This window comes from Hemicordylus capensis, chromosome 6, assembly GCF_027244095.1.
Source record: "Hemicordylus capensis ecotype Gifberg chromosome 6, rHemCap1.1.pri, whole genome shotgun sequence".
NCBI lineage: Eukaryota > Metazoa > Chordata > Lepidosauria > Squamata > Cordylidae > Hemicordylus > Hemicordylus capensis.
In genome coordinates this window covers 72,798,520-72,810,335 of record NC_069662.1, presented here as the reverse complement: position 1 = coordinate 72,810,335, position 11,816 = coordinate 72,798,520, and the positions used below count along the sequence as shown (strand labels likewise).

Here is an 11,816-nt window from a genome sequence, read left to right as displayed (position 1 = left end):
CAGCGTTCACATCTGAAAGTCAGAAGGTGGACCTAATGGGGCATCTACACACAGATATTATGTTTCAAGAAAAACTGCTTTTAAACGGTGTAGATGTGAAAATTAAACTAACGCGCAACAAGGACACGTTCTGTCTGATGGCAGGTGGAGCTAACCCCCGCTACAAGCTGCAAATACTATCGGCATCCCTCTTTATCAAGAAATGTTCCCTGAACCCTTCTGTGCGGTTAGCACATGCGGAGGCATTGCTCACAGCCAATGCTAAATACCCTGTGGATCGTGTGAGTATGAAAGTATTCAGTATCCCCGCTGGAAGCCGTGTCTGCAACCAGGAAAATTTGTATTTAGGGCAGTTGCCAAAAACTGTCATCATTGGTTTTGTGGATAACGATGCATTTAGTGGTTCATATACCAAAAATCCCTTTAATTTCAAGCATTATGACATTAACTTTGCCTGCCTCTATATGGATAGTACTCCCGTCCCTATGAAGCCTTACCAGCCAGATTTTGCAGCGCGTAACTATATCCGTGAGTATGTGGGGTTGCTACAGGTCACAGGCAAGCATCTAGAAGACAGACCCCTGCTCATTAATAGGGAAGAATATGGGAAAGGCTACACACTGTTTGCTTTTGATCTAACGCCCGACCAAGAATGCGGGAGCCACTATTCCCTGATTAAGACAGGGAATCTGCGGGTCGAGATACGTTTTGCCAGACCGCTTCAACTGACCATTAACATGATTGTGTATGCGGTATTTGACAATCTCATCGAGATAAACCACAGACGGGATGTACTGTTCGACTATATGTAATATGGATAGCATACAATTAACACGCGTACTGTCTGCCAGCCCCTGCACCCGAAAGACGTTCTTTGGAGTTTTCCCTAGTGACTGGTTGCCTAGAAAGAGACTGCTACAAAGACCTGTGGGATTAGTAGTGAACACACACCCCCATAAATTCCCGGGAGAACATTGGTTAGCCATCTACCTGCCAGAAGACAACCAGGCAGAGTTTTTTGATTCTTATGGACACCCCCCAAATCACCCACGTTTTCCCAAAGCGATAATGAATTTTTAAAGAAAAAATGCCTCTAAGACTGTCTTTCAACCCCGACAGCTCCAAGCTCACGACTCTGTGACCTGCGGCTACCACTGTTTGTTCTTTCTACTGCAGAGGGGTAGGGGATTAACATTTAAGCAGATTCAAGAATTGTATTCTGGGGATTTAGAAAGAAATGACCAGATGGTCGAACTGTATGTTAAGAAAAAGAAATGCATGCCTAGGCATGTCGCAAATTGTTTTCAAAACACGCAAGGTTGTGGATCTTGTACTGATTTTCACAGAACAATAAAGTAAGCCTTGAGTCTTTAAAAAGTATACGTGTGTGTGCTTGTATCATTCTTACCCGCAAAGCAGCAACTACCACCCTGTAAAATATATTTCAGAGAGAAAATTTATTTGACACTTTTACATGTTTTAATATCTATGTAGCAGGTTACAATTGGAGCCAGTGAGTTCTCACGGGTATTTTAGAAGTCCTGGGTGTAGGTGTTAAGGTTAGAGGGCTAGCTGCAGGGGTAGGATTCTCCATATGCTCCAAAAACTCCCTACTGGTCTGGTTTCCTGCCACAGAGGTAGGCACATTTAACTCTGCCAAACCGTTCATGAACAAATCCCAGCCTTTAGGGAAGCATTTGGAACGCAGGGTATGAACTTGAGTGAATGCCTTGATCAGATCCACCATGTTGGAACCGTCAACAGCCGTCCCCTTATAGACAAAACGCCCCTGCTCATCCCACGCTGTAACTGCAGCATTCTGCCTCAGCTTGTTTAACAAAATCTTTGCCGAGTTCCTAGAACGCACAGGGAGAGTGTCCAAGATTTCCTGAAAGGAGGGATCAGAGCTGTGTGTAGCTTCAGCAGCTGGCATCTCAGGCTGTGGTAGAAACAGGTTTAGTCTTCCCTTTTCGGTATCACCCATTCTCACATGTGTTAAATATTTTTGAAGTAGGCCCTCATAAAGTTTAGCCTTTTCATATTCTGTTAAGTCAGACCTCTGAAGAACACCTTGCATTTCAGTGTCTAAAGCGTAGATTGTAGCAGCTCTGATGTTTTCCTCCTTAGGAGGGTTCCCTTTTAGCAGATCTAACTGGTGTTTGGGGACCATGTACATCTTTTCCGCATACTCCATTATTGTTTGGTTAAAAGGCTTGTTATCAGAGGAATTGCAATTCCTAACAGCGACGCAAGAAACCCTCCAGACTGCTTGAGCAAAAGCTTCTTCTTTCTCAGAGATACGCGCTTGTTACTCAGTTTTTTAATTAATCCACGCTTTTTTCTTAGCACACGCATCTGGTGCGGAGACAATGGAATATTTCCTTTTAAGGTGTTTAGGGCAATCTTGGATATGGCTGATATTAAATCATCAGAAGCTGCACATAGTATGGCTTTCCTCTGCTGTGGAGAGGCATTAATAAGGAGTTTTAAGAGGGCTACGTTTCTCTTCACGCGGGTAGACATGGCTCTCAGAGCAGTGGGGTAACAGGAATACCTGTGAAAGCATCAGTGTGACCCCCTTTTGTATCCCCCCTTTGATTTTTTCTTGATGTACACGACAGGCCATTTGGGAGGGAAAAGACCCGTTCTGACCCTATAATCCTCAGGAGTTCTAGGGTTTAAATCCACAACTAGATAACCATAAGGCTCCCGTGTGGCATCGTGGTAGGCCTCTGTGAAATACTTGACATCCCCGGGGAAAATCTGACGCGCCAAATTAATGATCTGTAATTTATCCCTTGGGTTTTTAAACAGCACCATATACTTGGCATTAAGGCTTATGGTGCGGGCCGCTTTCCCTTTGTAGAAAACATTCTGTGTGATGAGAAAAACACTCAGATTCCTGTGGTGAACAAACTCAGTGAAAGCGCGTTCAATTTGCTGGCTGTCAGATGAAGCACTCATCAGGTCATCCAGAACAAGAAAACAGATTTTATTTGGGGGTAACAAGCCATCATCATCAATTTTCTCAGACATACCTTCTACAAATTTTATCATAGGGTATTTACAGAGCATTTGTTTGTACAAAGGTTGCCAACAAGAGTAACACCATACGATTTTTTCAGGCATCACAGATAGCACACTGTGTGCATTGTCCAGCATTTTTTTAAGGAAAAACGTTTTTCCGCTATTGCTTGGTCCCGCAAGGATAGCGGAGAAGGGGTGTTGCCATCGAACATCCATTTTAATACCTGTAGGGGATAGTCTTAAAACCCTCAATGATGACGCGCTTATCAAACACCACTCTCTGCGTCTTCCTCAAAAGACGTGTTTCTATCTCCCATCTCCTCTTATTTCTAACGATGCCATTCTGCTCTACCACAATCTCACGTGTTGGGTTCTGGTCCAAAACGTAGGCAAAAACCAGATTTTTCAGACTGTCAAAATTAATTTTTTGACAATTAGAAAAGTTCAGAGTAATTCCCTTGACCTTAATACACGATTCCCCCCCTGACAGCTTGTAGCCGTAAGATTTAGGACCTGTGCTCACAAACTCTGTTACCTACTGGTCTGCCGGTAGTTCGTTTGTCAGCTCCCCTAAAAAGTTTCCAAGGGGTGGGTTGTACTCCCCCTCACGAGACACATAGATCACAGAATCTGTGTCATGGTACAGGCACCGTTCCCCCAGCTTCTCCATGATAGAGTACAAATGCAGGCGTGCATAGGCGGTTGTAAAGCAGGCCAGAAAAACATTTGTGTGACCTGGCGGAACTATACGTTCTTTTGCATCTTTCCAAGACACACAACATGTATCATCATCAAGGAATTCACACATAGAGACCTCATAGCTATCTGAAAAGAGGTATTGGAAAAGCTCGTTAGGGCTTTTTACTATTGATGTCCTAGGAAGGTTTGATCTCTGAGCAAATTTCCCCCACAAGGAATTTAAGAAAAGCTTGGCTATCTGGCGTTTAGCAGGATTTGATTCAATCATCTTGGGGCGTAAACACACACCTTCTTTCTTATAATACTCAGCAATGTATTTCTCCCTATCCTCCCTGCTGACATACTCTGCTGGGTAGCCCGAAGCCTCTTGCTTCTGCCTGAGAAATGTTTTGACGTACTCTGAAAAGAGGCTGCCAGAACTCCTTTCAAAATGCCAAACCTCATAGATCTGTGCCACCCTGTAACCTTTAGCCACAGCAACATTCAATTCTACAGTGCACCATGTACCCACTAAAGCCCTTTCCTCATCATTGTGCCTGCATTGCTCCAGCTGCTGTGAGTCTGCACAGAGACTGCACAGCGGAAACATGAGCCTCCCGTTCACTTTGACAGGGAGGACAGGGAAAAAGAGACGGCGTGGTGGGTATACCTTCACCTTGGCAATTCCAAAATATTCAGAGAGTGGTCTAAAATCGTCATAAATTACTTTAGGGTGTCCTATGGGAAACTGGCGATTTCGCATGATAAAAGGATAGAGAGAGGTAAAATCTGACTAGTGAATCTGTTCTCCCTCCTTCGCCTCATAATACAGACTCACACAGCCTGTCCTGCCCCCAAACAACGCATCTCTAGGTTCCAGAGGTTCTGGAAATCCCTGCTGCTTCAGAAAATCTACCACCTTCTGATCCCCCTTGACCATGTCACGCCACTCATGCTCCCATATACAACGGACTTCAAACCCCATGCGTTTTAAGACATCTGCTTTCCTCTCACTAGCATTGTAGAGAAAACCATAGGTTTCCGACAACATGGGGTGCTGTTTGTGTGCTGAATAACAGGTTACACACCCGTGATAAAAGCAGCCATTAAATTCAAAAGCACATTTCTTTCCCCCATTCACAGAATAACCATCTAAATAATATGCCTTAACACCCCCCGACGCCTCCTGAAGCTCCTGAGGAATATCAACCTTAAACTCACCCCCTTTCAAAGCGTGTTGAATATGTATGTTTTCCCTGTGGGCTATGTATTCCAACCATTGAATGGACATAGTTGAGAATCTTTTGCACTGATGATGGTAGTTATCTGGGGCCGGTATGGCGATCTCTTCATCTTTCAGATACTTGTAGCGGTACATTCTTAAGCACACACTAGCAAGCGTAGGGTATTGGAAGGGGTCGATACCCACAAGAACCCTGGCATTTTTCCTCCCCATAGGTTTATCAACGACATCCCATGTCATCTCAACCAATTCATGTCTATATTTTGTACAGGCCTGCATCAGGATGTCTACATCTTTCTGACAGTAATAGGCCAATTCCTTCTGCATATCAAACGTTTTTGATTTGTTTTCCTCATACCACTTCATGAATTCTTCCCTATCTGCAGGCTTCATAGCATCCACACCGTAGTCCTGGGGGTCTGGCATATTCCCAACATAACTCTCATTTTCTTTTTTATTAAAGAAATGTGGGAAATAGCCCTTGCAGCCCTGAAAACCCATAGCTTTGGGGAGTTTTGCTAGAGCCATGGGTAGGTGGCATAGGGAATCTATAAATTTTATGTCATTTTTTGTAACTGTTATACACAGTAGTTTTCCCCCCTGTGTGAGCAGCTCTACATCGAGGCCTTCATTGATTAGCTCTCTCAGTATCAAAATGCCATCGTAGCTCCGCGAGTTGTGAGCCAGAAAAGTGCACCCCATAAACTTATTATCTGATGTAAAACATAATACAAAGTCATTCAGACATTTATCTCCCTTAAATTCCCAATAATCCCCTTGGGGCCCCCACTTCTCCCAATCTTTCTGCTTCTCTTGATATGCTTTAACAGGCTCCACAGTCTCCCCATCAAAGGCCCTGGCATAAATATAGTTTGGGACGTGGATCCCATCCTCCTGCCTGCATTCGCAGTCATAAAACACATATTTTACTGATATCTCGGGGTACTGTAGACGTGGAATGTAACACGCGTGTTCTACCCCGGGGGAAAGGTACTCATAACATACATGGCACTGCTTTCCCCTACAGACGCTTTCAGCTTCATGACCCGCCTCGACATAGCGGAAGCACTTTTCACATAGGTCACGCGGGATGCATTCTACCCGCCCCATGGCGGCGAGCTTCATATGCTTTCCTAGACACTCATGTGATCTACACTGCATCTTGCATTTGGGGCATCTGATTACACGCCCCACATGTTTTACACAGCCAGCCTCTAAACAGCGGTGGCACCTCATCAAACAGTCGTGTGTGTGTCTGTAGGGCGTGTAGCAGACATAACAAAAATTTCTGGTCCCAAAAAACCCTTTGATGTTCTTAACCCCATAATAATGATCCTTATGAAGTAACAGAAAACAGGTTTTGAGGTACTTCTGTTCAGGAGTTTTTAAAATACTCCATCCAGAAGTTCCCCATTGCACAACAACAATATTGACCTTCATATGTGTCTCTATGATTTCCACGTCTGCAAAAGACATTTGTTTCTGCTCACTCCACCCAAGATCCTGGTACAACTTTTTTGCTCCCTTTTTTATCTGTGTAGCGGTGGCTCTCAAATCTAGAACAGCCATGAGACTCGTTGCAAAACAGAGGGCTGTGTTAGGCATGGGGACATCTATCAGATGCAGCCTCTTTTTCTGTATAATGCTGCTATAGGGTATTGATTTTATATGCCTGCGACCGGCTCCTCGTGGGGGTGTGATAACAATCACAGCCAGTGTTAATACACCATCAGCTAAAATTTGTGCATAACTTTGAAGCAGGTTAGATATAGCGCTTAGGAATGCCTCAGCATTCAGATGGCCTGCCTGTCTCCTTGCTGAGTAAAGGCGGTTTGAAATCCCTGGCGCTCGCAATCTGAGCTGTACAAAGTCCCCTGGTTCTATATGGTTGTTTATATTATCCAGAACCCTTTGAATAGCAGAATGCATCCCAGATAGCGCATCACAAAAGGAGTGTACTCTGTCCAAATTCACAAACTTGAATTCGTAATACATTTCAGTTCCATTAAAGCGTGCATAGCTCCTATTATAACGCTGTATAAACTGAAGATCCACAGGTGGGGTTTCTTCAGAAATGCCTGCTGCTTCTTCAGAAGAGAACTGTTGGGAACCAGCTGCAGGTCCAACATCGAACGCCAAGCCTCCTCGAGAAGCTCCACTGTGGGTAGCCCGCTCTTTGGGGGTGGCATTCGGGCCAACATCAGAAGCCTCACTTAGAGAGGACCCATTCTGGGTTTCACACTGTTCAGTAAAAGCATTCTGAGGACCGGGGCCACTAGGTGACTCCTCGGATGGTTCAAATTCGTCTGAAGAATCAGAAGCATTCCTATACCCTCCTGGCTGGTGGCTAGATGCGGACCCTCCCCCCACCTGTATGCAGACAGGGTATGGTTGATTTTTTTTATTTCTGTCTACGAAATCACACACAGGGTTTGCACGTGTCTTTAGACATTGTAGCTGTTGTGAAGTATCACTAATCACGGCCATTTCTTTACGTATGATGCGTTTTGCTTGCTCAAGGTGTTGCTCAGCTTCGGCCTTGCGTTCAAAAGCCACAGCCCTAGTCCTTATCAATGTCTCTATGTGTTCTGTAACACGTGCCATGCTGGCCAAGAACTCGTTATCTTGGAAATTCAGCTCTTGGACATCACGGAGCCCCGGTTCATGTTCTGAAACAGATAGATCGGGGGGGGGCAGGGGGTCACCATGTATGTCTGGAGTAAATCACCCACAGCTAGTAGGTTTGAACGTGTGTGTGTGTGTGTGTGTGTGTGTGTGTGTGTGTGTTGTGCCATGGGGGGGGGTAGACTTACCAGGCTTCTGAAAGGGTCTCTGGGTGTCTTGTGGTTTTGCCCGCTCCTAGGGCCTCCGGGTCAGCTGTCGTCAGGTAGTAGAGGGAACGTCTTCAGGAATCCACGCAGACAAGGGGGGGGGGTCCTCCCCAACATGACACATAGGTGTGTGCATGATGTGTGAGCGTGTTTGTGTCATGCGGTGCAGAAATGTCTTACCCCCATGGTACAAACATGTGTGTTACTGAAGTATGTAGCTGTTTGTGTCAGGCAGTGTGGAAATGTCTTACCAGGTTCCAGGATAGCCCTTCTGGATTTTTTGTAGGCTGGCTGCACCTCCACGTTGGAGTCCCTGGGCGCCATGTGTCCGGGTTGATGCTGTTCATGGGATACTACATCTGCAGACAAGGGAATCATACGGTTTTATCAATAAAAGCTATACATAAATAAAATAGTTAAAACATTTCATTCTTTCTTTCTCCTACCCTTACTCTTTGCTTTTCTCTTCAATCTGCTTAGACGTGTGGGGGCTGGTTCAGGTTCTTCTGTAGGGAGAAAAAAGGGGGGGGCATGTTAGATAGAATTAGTCTGAGGTTTCCACACGGCGTATACATTTGCAGGGATGCTTTTAAAATAAAGCTATTTTACCCTCTAGAGCACTCTCAGTCAGATTCCGCAACCCGCCCTGGGTATTTGTCAGGTCCACTGTGAACAACATAGGCATGTGTTAACCATAATTATTAATAATTCTATTTGTATCCCCCCCCCCCGGCCTTCCAAAATAAATAAATAATAAAAATGGCTCAGGGCTGTTTACACAGAGAAATAATACACAATTTGTTGAATTTTAGAATGAGATATTACAGAGAGATTGGGGGGGGGGCTGTTCTTACCTATGTTATCATCACTTCTCTGCCCTATGCCATCTACAATAAAGAGAGAGAGAGAGAGAGAGAGAGACAGAGAGAGAGAGAGAGAGAGAGTTGGTCTTACTCAGAAAACCCTTCAAAACAGTACTCATCTAGAATTTATTTTAAATTTTTAAAATGTAATTTACCAGATACTGTGTTTCTAACAGCCTGTGATGTGAGAACCTCATCCTTTGGGATGAGATATGGGTCCGAACCCTTTGAGAGCGAAAAAGTGGCTCTCCCAGACCGAGGGGCTTGAACAACATTTTCTGTAGAACATCAAATATAAATCAGTCATGTATATATCTTCATAACAGTTTAAAACAATCTAAAAAAAGGAGGGGGTTTGGGGAGAGTAGAATATAGCCATACCCATATCTTGAGGGATATTGAGAAGATTGCTCATTTCATCATCCCTTATGGTCATCTTCTTTGGTGGTGTTTTTCTTTCTTTGTTTTGCTGAGTGCTGTTGAATATATACAAAAATACCCAACCAGGGACATGCTCAGACATATCCTCCCCAAACAGAACCTAAACGGGCACCAAGATGGAATATCGGCATGTTTACTCTCTTGCTGTGGGCTGTATCCGGCAGGCCTGTGGAAAACCAGAAGCGGTGGGGATAGGCCCCTTGCTGCTTAAAATGGAGGCCGAACTAAGACCCCACATGGACTCTCTTCACCCTAACAGCTTGCTAGATACTGAGAACTATTTCACATCTGTGATGGCTGCAGAATTTGCAGATGGGAAAATCAATAAGGGCAGATTTTTAACTATTTTTCTGTTCGGTGGTTTGCTTACAAAAAGTCTTACAAAGCGTCTATGTCCTGTGGTGAGCCAGCAAATCATGGACAAGATGGCCCTTTTTATTACAGATTACATTGTGAGGAGTGGCTGGTATGAACACGTGTGCTGGGTGAGTTTATTTAATTTAAACCATTTACAGGATTGTGAGTTGTGCATGCATAACCCTGTTTTATTTATTTGTTGCAGGAGAGCTGTTTTGCAGAGAACAGAAACTGCCCTTGGAATACTAGATTTCTACAGATGTTGAGGCGTACATCAAAAATGCTGTATATAATACTGCCTGTGTAAATATAGGTTTTAAGAATAAAAATTTAAAAATAACAAGGGTCAGGGTTCTCATTAAAAAAAAAAAAGGCCCTGTGGGTAAGATTCAAATCATTCCTGACCCTAAAACATGCTCTCCAGATATAAAAATAGACATTTACTAAGGAAGCATGCAGATTCAAAAACAGGCCGCATGGCGTAGAGAGGAAAAAATGAAAGAGAAGGGGGGTAAATTACTAAAGTTGCATGCACTTTTAAACCATACAAGGCCCTGAAAACAGGCTCTCCATATATAAAATAAGCATTTGCTAAGGATTCAGGCAGATTCAAAATCAGGCCGCATGGCTTAGAGAAAAAATGAGAGAAAAAGGGGTAAACTGCTAAAGAATCATGCATTTTAAACCAATCCTGGCCCCTAAAACAGGCTCTCCATATATAAAATAAGCATTTACTAAGGATTCAGGCAGATTCAAAATCAGGCCGCATGGCGTAGAGAGGAAAAAATGAGAGAAAAGGGGGTAAATTACTAAAGTTACATGCACTTTTAAACCATACAAGGCCCTGAAAACAGGCTCTCCATATATAAAATAATAGCATACTAAAATATCAAAAGATTCCAAAGATATCAAACAGATTCAAAACCAGGCCCAGCAGCATATTTTAGAAAAAAGCAAGTTATAAAATGGTGGGTAGCCATACCTCAGACTTCTTTCTCTGCAGGGTCCTGCTTCTGGGGAGTGCTTCTGGGTGAAAGAGAAAGACTTCCTGCTTCAAACTAGTTTTATCAACGTGAGTTTTATGCCAACATGGTCTTGCAAGACCTTTCTGATTGGATGTCCACCAGCATACTGGTTAGGGGAGTGGTAAAAGATTCATGATGGCTGATGGGATTATCCCCCAACCTACTACAGAACCCATTGTCTGATGAACGCATCCTCTTGTCGGACCCCAACCTACTACAGAACCCTCAGGGCTGGTGAAGTTCCTTGTATCTGTAATAGGGTATCCCCAGCAAAAATAAAGCAGTCATTTGTTTAGAGCCAGGGTTATTTTATTTATTTATGAATTGATACATAATAATATAGTATTTTAATAGACATACAAAAACAGTCAGTATTCTAGGAAGAATGTATTAACAACAACAAAAAAAGCAAAAAACACACACCACTAGAGGGCAGTCGTGTACAACAGTTCCATTAGACTTTTGCGAGGGAATTTATTCAGGTATCTCTGGAACAAGAAACTGTCTGTATCCCCTTTTTTCGAGGACACAGTTCACAAAAGAGAGCATTCTGGAATCCTTCTGTTGTGGGATAGCTTCTAACACAGCCTGCGGGTCATCAGAACCCTTAACCCTGCTGATGAGGTTTAGAGTCTGATTCACGGTATCACTAGATAGCAATAACATTTTCAAGCTGTAAGCAATTATAATAATTATGTGGAGCACTGCTTTCACACACATCCTTGATGACAATGTTCTAATAAATCTGGAAACATTTCTGTCGGTCCAAGTAACACATTCATGGGAGTCTTGCCCCCCTGCTTGAACCATACACCCGTAGCATGAATCATACATGTAATTCTTCAGGCAGTATTTTAAAATTCCATATACCACCGCTCTGACAAGGCCTTTCATAGCAGAACGTCTTTTCCTTGCTGGTATGTAATCTGAATCATCCACTTGTAGTCCTAGGAAATTCTGCATAGTCACATGGCTGGGTTGATGCGTTCTCACAGCGGGAGGATTCTGTAGGATGGGGAAGGTATGCTGTTATTACTATTTCTTTCTATCTTTCTTTTAAAAGAGATATTCCCACCCCTAAATTCTCCATACGCACCCTGATATGCATGTTCCCGGGCTCTGTATAGTTCCATATTGCTAGAGGCAGTGTGTCAAGGCCGCGGTCCTCACCCTCCTGGGAAAACATTAAAGAACACAGTTTTTATGTTGCAGCCCTGGGAACTCTCACATACTCCCCAAGTCTGTAACACCAACAGTGTTTATTTACCTGAGCTCCAAAAGATTCTGCCGCTGCATCTTCCAAGATTCCCTGCCAGATTTCATAAAGTTCTTGGTCTTCTTCTTCGGGACG

At 43.6% G+C, this 11,816-nt stretch overlaps 1 protein-coding gene across 5 annotated transcripts; it reads right to left on the bottom strand.

Annotated features, from left to right (window-relative positions):
• Positions 1-2,976: 2,976 nt before the first annotated feature.
• Positions 2,977-10,668, bottom strand: LOC128329371 (uncharacterized). 5 transcript variants are annotated; one of them, XM_053260429.1, is made up of 8 exons: positions 10,423-10,659; positions 9,024-9,118; positions 8,798-8,920; positions 8,634-8,666; positions 8,389-8,445; positions 8,226-8,285; positions 8,031-8,138; positions 2,977-7,617 (listed from the first exon to the last, which is right to left on the bottom strand). In XM_053260429.1, exons 2-8 carry the CDS (start codon positions 9,076-9,078, stop codon positions 4,499-4,501), a joined length of 3,555 nt encoding a protein of 1,184 aa, XP_053116404.1. In that variant the 5' UTR covers positions 9,079-9,118; positions 10,423-10,659; the 3' UTR covers positions 2,977-4,498. The 5 variants fall into 5 exon arrangements, with proteins under 5 accessions (XP_053116404.1, XP_053116401.1, XP_053116402.1 ...); XM_053260426.1 differs by having other exon boundaries at positions 9,024-10,659; XM_053260427.1 differs by having other exon boundaries at positions 8,232-8,285; positions 9,024-10,659.
• Positions 10,669-11,816: the final 1,148 nt, after the last annotated feature.